At 35.2% G+C, this 7,653-nt stretch overlaps 1 protein-coding gene across 1 annotated transcript; it reads right to left on the reverse strand.

The window, feature by feature from the left end:
* Positions 1-516: 516 nt before the first annotated feature.
* Positions 517-5,043, reverse strand: LOC107808711 (uncharacterized). The gene is made up of 3 exons (XM_016633250.2): positions 4,913-5,043; positions 3,062-4,341; positions 517-958 (listed from the first exon to the last, which is right to left on the reverse strand). The coding sequence occupies exons 2-3, from the start codon at positions 4,240-4,242 to the stop codon at positions 847-849; spliced, it is 1,293 nt and encodes a 430-aa protein (XP_016488736.1). The 5' UTR covers positions 4,243-4,341; positions 4,913-5,043; the 3' UTR covers positions 517-846.
* Positions 5,044-7,653: the final 2,610 nt, after the last annotated feature.

The following is a 7,653-nucleotide window of genomic DNA, read 5'->3' on the forward strand; positions in this document are numbered from 1 at the left end:
GATGTTATCAGAATTCCCCCCTTCAAGGGACAAAGCAACCCTAAAAGCGACTCAAACAATTTTAACATGAGTTTTATTATGTAGCAATCACGTAAGTCATAACTCTATATATTCCATTACATAAAGAAACAAGACGTAAATAGGCAAATGTACTGAAGAGTTATCATACTTAGGAATGAGAATAGGATTGTGAACTCTTTCATGACTATAGAGACAAAGGTTAGCAAATAGGCAAATGCACTGAAGAGTTGTCATACTTAGCAATGAGAATAGGATTGTGAACTCTTTCATGACTGTAGGAAATATATATATATATATATATATATATATATATATATATATATATATATATATATATATATATATATAGAGAGAGAGAGAGAGAGAGAGAGAGTATATAAAAGTGAACTACGGTGAATTGAAAGCAAAAACACTTATTGCTTGTATTTTTATTTTTTATGTAGCTTATGGAAGTGTCAAACTGAAGCAAACATGAAAAACCGGGTGGGCATAAAATGGTTCAAGAAAACTACTCATGCTTTTTGTTGAGCATAATGAACATACAGAGACCAAGTTTCGCTCATGCTTTTTAAACAGCAGGTCTCAATAATTTAAAAGCGGAACACAATATATGCCCTAATGCATGAATTTTCAATAAGGATAATTAGAGAATTCTGCTTATGTGTAGCCATACACACAGCTACCCTCTGCAATTCATATAACTTCGCACGAGCTACAGATGACATTTCAATGTAACAAGCAAAATAGAAAGACAGAGTGACTATGCTTAGAAGGATCTGAGAGCAAAATCATGAGCACAAGCGAGAACAAGACAATAATACCGCTTCACCGAGTCTCCCAATCCTTCAATTTCTTACCCTTAGGCTTCGCAATAGGAGCATTAACAGCAGCCATTTTCGCATTGTACTTGGCCCGAAGAGTGTCATTGTACGTCCACCTGCGCAAAAAGCAATTGTCAATTAATAAGTGCAAACATTGTTACCAGTCATACATAGATAAAGCTGGACACTGAGCAAGAAAGCATAAACAATACAATACATTGAAGTTTTTGAAACAGTTTGCATATCTTCCCTTTTCAACTTCGTCTCCAAAAGGAGGACATTCAATTAAGAAATATACACACACGCATCACCTAACTGAGATAGTGAAAAGTCAAATAAGAGTAGTCCTCCTATTAGCCAGTAAGTAAGAGCATTCAATTGGCTAAGGCAAAAGAGTAGGTATGATTTCATCACAGCAGAATAAGCAGTCTTAGTATTAGACAGAGACTAGCAGGGCTGGATGGGAAGTCTTCAATGAAAACCAGCGACTTGGTCAAATGAAAATATTAATATACTTCCTCTCAGTTCAAGCATGCCCCCCAAGCCAGACGTCAAATGGAGGGGACCCGGATGCTAGGCATTTTCTTTCTTCTGGCCTTAGCTAAAATCCAGATGCTCTGAGCTAATATGCTATATTATAGGCTCTAAAGGCATTACTCGACAGAAAAGAGTACTTTTATTTACTTCATAATAAGGTAGTAATTTTACTAATATGAAAAAAAATGCTTATATTTTGGGGAATTTCCTTTCCAAAATCGAACTTACTGAACAGAAAGCAAAATAATGTGTACCATTATCTGGCTAATGTAATAAACTTCTAAGTTTCTCCTGAATGATTTTAATAAGCAAAATCTGTTTTCTCCTATGTATGACATTTTTAAGTATTTCATTTTAATACATGACTAGTCATGCAGGTAATTCTGTAGGGAATTTGAAGGTAAAACTGAGAAAGCCTCTAAAGTTTATCCACACTCTCACTCCCACACCTCTAAACTCGTTTCGAGGCCCAAACTCTGAAGTCTGAACTCCCAGTCACAACGTTCCCCTGCTATACGAGGCTTTTGTTTCTTTTCCTACCCGGCGACAGGTATATTAACATGATAAAAGCATCCCAACCATCAAAACAGAATGCAAGAGCATTTTCAAAGGAACAGAGAGAAAAGAATGCACCTGTCACTGATAATTAGGAAAAGATCAACCACTTTGATAGCACCATGACTCAAAATAGGCAGTCTAAATTTTCAAGGCCCCAACAATTTTAAATCGATCTATTTTCTGTACTTGATGGCTTCAATGCTAGAAGTACCACTCAGACAAGAAACATCTGAGTAGACAATTGAATTCTTCCTATTCATTCCCCGAAATGCACTTTTAAAAAGAAAATTCTCCTTTGGAATCCTCTCTCAGCCACCACAATTTGTATCACACTAAATCCCGCCTAGAATCTGATACACATAAGACAAACCTCTCTACACCCTGAGATGCGCATCACTCTTTCTCACGACCTTTGGCTAGTTGAAATTTAATCACTTTACTCGCCAGGGTAATACTTCAGAAATTCAACCAAGAGAATAACAGAAAGAGAAGGTCATCAATCTAGCTTGCAGGAATCCATCAGCATATAAGACAAGGCCCATGGGCTCATCTCAACCCTCCTCCCCTGTCCCCACCCAATAAAAAGAGAAAAAGAAAAAAGTACAGAGAGAGAGAGAGAGGGAGCAGCTGTCATCAGTTGTCAGAGACACTCCAACTTGATGCATACAAGTTATCCACTTCATAGAGGACCAGCTAAGACTCCTGATACTAAGTTCACAGATTTAGAGCTGTTATTCTCCTAATAGTTCGCAACCGTGAAACATCTGAAGTATGATTAAATATTCAATGATTATGTACTTCAATTTTGTCCTTTGCTTTAATATACACTAAATCCAATTCGAGATGCCAACAATTGAAAGATATTACAAGTTTCAAGAAAATCCAACATGCTAACAAATACAAACTGTGACATCGCTTCAACCAAAGTAAAAGAGCAGCTATGTTGTTCAAAGCCTGTGAAAGTTACTATTCCGTTGCACTGAAACCAATAAACCAAATGCTAATGTGAAACAAACAACTGGACGCAATGAAGCATGGATTATTTAGAAATGCTAATCCAGCTGATCTATATGACAGATTGATTGAAAGATGAGCAGGTAATATAGAAGGTTTATGGTACTTACGGGTTGTTCCAATCAGTTGTATCCTCATTGACAAGATGTGTCCATTTTGTCCTTCCACTACGACCAAAGTGTTTAACCTGCATGACTTTTGGTAGTATGGACTTATCCAACTTATCCTCCCCTGTTGGTGCAGAGAAATCACGGTGGTATATATTATCAGCACCAGAAGTTCCAGCGGTGTCATCAGGATCTGACTGGAAGAAAGCACCCTTGTGGTAGTATTTCTGCATAAACTTCCACTTCTGCTTGGGTGGTGGGGCAGGTTTCGGGTTTCTCCTCTCCCACTCCTTCCTCTCTTCTTCCGTCATGTTTCTTACCCTCTCTATTTCTTCCCTCTCCTTCCGACTAGACTCCCTGTCGTCCCTCTCCCTCTTGATCCTAGCAATTTCTCTGGACTTCCAAGCTTCGTATTCTTCAGCCTCATTCACCTCATCATCAGTATCTACATCAGCAATATTAGCTTCCAGCTCCAAATTTTTCTGAATTATTTCTTCCTCGCGTATCTTCTCAACAACTATTTGCTTTGTTTCAACTTTTCTCTCCTCCAACCTCTTCTTCACTAACTCCTCGAGAGCTCGTTCCTCTGCCTCACGCTTCTCACGCTCATCTATGGTGTCTCTCTCAGATTTTGGAACAAAAACTGGTTTCACCATTGCTATCCCTGTTGTTTCTTCCTCTGATTCTGTCTCATATTCTGACTCCTCTTCCTCCTCTTCCTCTACCTCCTCTTCTTCTTCCTCTGGCAGAGCTTCTTCCTGTTGCCTCTGAAGATTCTTTTCCTTGATTCTCCTCCTCCTTTCATCCAATGCATCTTCATCATCCTCCTCAAATTCCATTCTTTCCAGTCTTCTATTTTCCTCTTCTATGGTTGAAACAATCTCTGCTTGCCGTATGCGTCGATGATCCGCTCTGATTTCCTCACGATTATCAACTCTACTCTCTGCCAGTCGACGCAGCCTTGCATCATCCTTTCTTGCAATGTCAGAACCGCCCTGGCTAGGAAAAGCTTTCTCAAGCGCTGCTTCCCTGGTCATCCTAAGATCTTCATCTTTTTCCGCTTCATCTGCCCACTCAGGAGCTTTACCAGGCCAGTATCTTTTCACTTTTGTTTGGCCAATTTTACCCCTGAGCTTTTCCCTAATTGCGATGATTGTGTCACTTACACCAGCTGTTACAGACATTTTTACAACAAAAAGAAGCCCCTTGAAGAAAATGGTATGTTAACTAAGTAGTGGACGCTTTATCTGCTTCAAGCCTCCGAACGTAATGATATAATCTCCCTGATACGAAGAAAAAAAAGGATAATAAATTAGATGAGATTACATGTGTGTGTACATAATATCTTCTTCTGACACTGCTACACAAAATTTCAAAAACAACCACATCACAACCAATGCATATCTGCATAACTAATCAAGGAGTGTACCTGGCAGAACTTATACTTGTCAAAAAAGAATTGAAATGGGTAATAGCATAGGGTTAAATTAACGTTGAGAAGACCTTGCAATCATGAAAGTAAAGGCCTTTGTAGGGCAGTGAAGCTGGTAAAACCATTTTTTAAAACCTTAGTTCTTGTCCTCTTGAATATAAAACCCTAGTCCTTCTTCCACAAAGGAACCCTAAAACCAATTACGAGACAAATACTAAAATCACCAACTCAAAACAAACTTAAATTACAGTAATTGAAGAATTTTTATAAGAAAATCCAGTCATATATAAACAAGATATATTTGTTTATGAACAGCTCATCACTCTAGACAATAACCACACTATGCTTCAACGAATTCAAGCATTCATAAAGAGCAGACGTATTAAGAAGGGAAAAAATCATTAAGCGAATCAAAAACTCACCTTACACTCAAAACGGGTGATGAAATAGCCGGAGATTCGCGTTAAGAATCGGCTCGCTCGATAATGGCGGTCTTCAACGAGAGGAACACTCCGAATCGTAAAAGCAAAATTTTACACCTTCTGCCCTATTTATATTTTATACCCAGGTAAATCACTTAATCTTAAAAAACAAATTTCCAACTTAACCCTTTAAAAAACTCACCTTTATTTTTCTTTCTAATATAGAGATACCTTGATTTTGGGTGAAAATCATTCACACATCTAAGCTTTACTTTAAAAATCAAACTCGAACAACAGTCATTCTCCCTCCTTTAATACCATTATCTTTTTTAAATACCTATTTTACCCTTAGATATCTTTTCTTTTTTTACTTTTAAAATCAGGAGATTTTATTTTATTTTTTAAAATTTATATAATAAAAGTACTTGTAGAAAGAAGAAAAACTATTTCTGAGACGAAAAATGAAGAGTGAGAAATAGTAATTAAGTAATATGCTCTATAGTGAAATAAATGAGCAGAATAAAAATAATTTAATTTTATTTATAGCAATCGAAGATCTAATATATATATATATATATAGTGAAAATAAAACTGAGTAAATTTTAAATTTATACAGAATTTTATATAGATAAATGAGTTTTGATCGATATTAATGTTTGACCCAAAAATATAGATCTTGGTTCAACCAATTAGATTTATATGAAGAAGATTTAATCTTAATTAAAAATAATATTCAAAAGATAAAGTTATCGGTGTCAAGGCAAAACGACTAGTATATTTTGTCTAGATGGCAATGAACATGAGTAATGATAACAATATTTAATAAAATGTGTGAATCAACCGAAAAGGGGTGAGACCAGTGGATATTCTTTCTGATTGTGATGAATGATTGATAAGCCCTTGAACACTTAGGTTGTTCTTGGATTCAGTGGAAATGCTAGACAAGAATCTTAGTAAAAAGGTCATTTGTGTATGCTTGTAATAGGACCAAATTTTGTCTATAAAGTCAAAGTATGTTTTTTACATATGAATATCACATGCCCCCTATCATTGTGTCTCTTTCTATATATAGGGAACATATCCCTAGAAATCCTAATAGTACATGTGCAGAGAATATCCATTAGAATATTCTCCTTTATGTCTTATCTTAGAACTAGTCGTTATAACTCTATCTGAGGCGCTCGACCTCGGCCTCGACTTTGAGTTATGGTGACTCCTCGACCTCGACTTTGAGTTATGGTGACTCCTCGACCGCATCATTCATCGCTTCAAGGCTACTTCACCCAAGGCTGGTCTCTGTGGGGACATCACTGATAGCACGTGGCAGTCAATGAAGGTTGTAATAGTACTAACATAGCTTGCCAATATCAAGGATAATTTTTGGACCATACAATTAATAAAATAAAAATTGAGATAAATTTTATAAAGAAATTCTAAAAAGATTAGTTATTTATATTGTAAATGCTTTCTAAATTATAATTTAAAAATTATTTTATTATTAACGATCAAAACTCATTTATCTAAATAGATGATAGAGAATAAGATAGAGTGAAACTTAAATATACGCGTACACCCACACTCACATACATACACACATGCAAGCATACATACATATATGCATATATACATAATGCACGTAATATTTTAAATAACAATCATAAAAAATAGCGTTAGATTATTTTATTTATAATGTTTATGAACTTAAGTAAAAATCTATACTAAGATAGAAAGTTATTTAAATTATAGGTAAAATGTCTAGGTTAAAAATAAATATTATTCTATATGATATAGAAAGGTATTATATAGATGGAGAATTAAAAATGTCAAGGGCAAAATTGATATTGCACAGGATAAGAGGGGGAGAATGACTAATGTTTAAAGTTAAGGGGAGGGGGAGTTTGATTTTTAGAGCAAAATTGAAGGATGTAATTGATTTTCACCCCCTTTATTTTTCATCAAAAATATGAGACAAAGACCCCTATTAATCTTTAATCTTTTTTTTTTACTAATATTAATCTTTAATCACTAACAAAAGGATGTCGATATTGCTATAGTTTCAAAATGTTAAAAATGATCTTCAATTATTATGGGTTATGAATTATGATTTATAGGTAATGGGAACATCATTCTAAAGATTTCAAAATTTGAAATCACTAGAAAATCTTAACCATTACGGGTTTTCTATTTCATGTAAAGAGGATTTTTGTTTCCTTATCTTAATAAATTTTTGGAGACTTAAATGAAATTTATATTTTTATATTATAGTAATATTAGATAAGTTTTTCATATTGTTCATAATAATTGAAGATTATGCTACCGTAGTTGGAACCAAATGGGTTTTCAGAAATAAACTAAATGAAGATGGAAAGGTTGTGAGAAACAAAGCCAGATTAGTAGCCCAAGGCTACTCACAGCAGGAAGGAGTCGACTACAATAAAACCTTCGCTCCAGTTGCTCGACTAGAGTCCATACGAATTCTTCTTGCATATGCATCCTTCAAACGATTTAGACTTTTCCAAATGGGTGTCAAAAGCGCCTTTTTAAATGGCTTTATTGATGAGGAGGTATATGTAAAACAACCTCCTGGTTTCGAAGACTCAAAATTTTTATACCATGTGTATAAGTTGACTAAAGCTTTGTATGGACTCAAACAAGCTCCACTAGCCTGGTACGAAAGACTTAGCTCATTTCTACTTGATCTTGGCTTTACAAGAGGTAAAGTAGACACTACATTATTTATC

The sequence above is a fragment of the Nicotiana tabacum genome, chromosome 19, assembly GCF_000715075.1.
Source record: "Nicotiana tabacum cultivar K326 chromosome 19, ASM71507v2, whole genome shotgun sequence".
NCBI classification, from domain to species: Eukaryota; Viridiplantae; Streptophyta; class Magnoliopsida; order Solanales; family Solanaceae; genus Nicotiana; species Nicotiana tabacum.

Coding starts and splice junctions, on each gene's coding strand:
- LOC107808711 (XM_016633250.2), bottom strand. CDS start 4,242: ATGTCTGTAACAGCTGGTGTAAGTGACACAATCATCGCAATTAGGGAA. Junction 959..3,061: donor ACAACTGATTGGAACAACCC/GTAAGTACCATA, acceptor CTTTTTGCGCAG/GTGGACGTACAATGACACTC.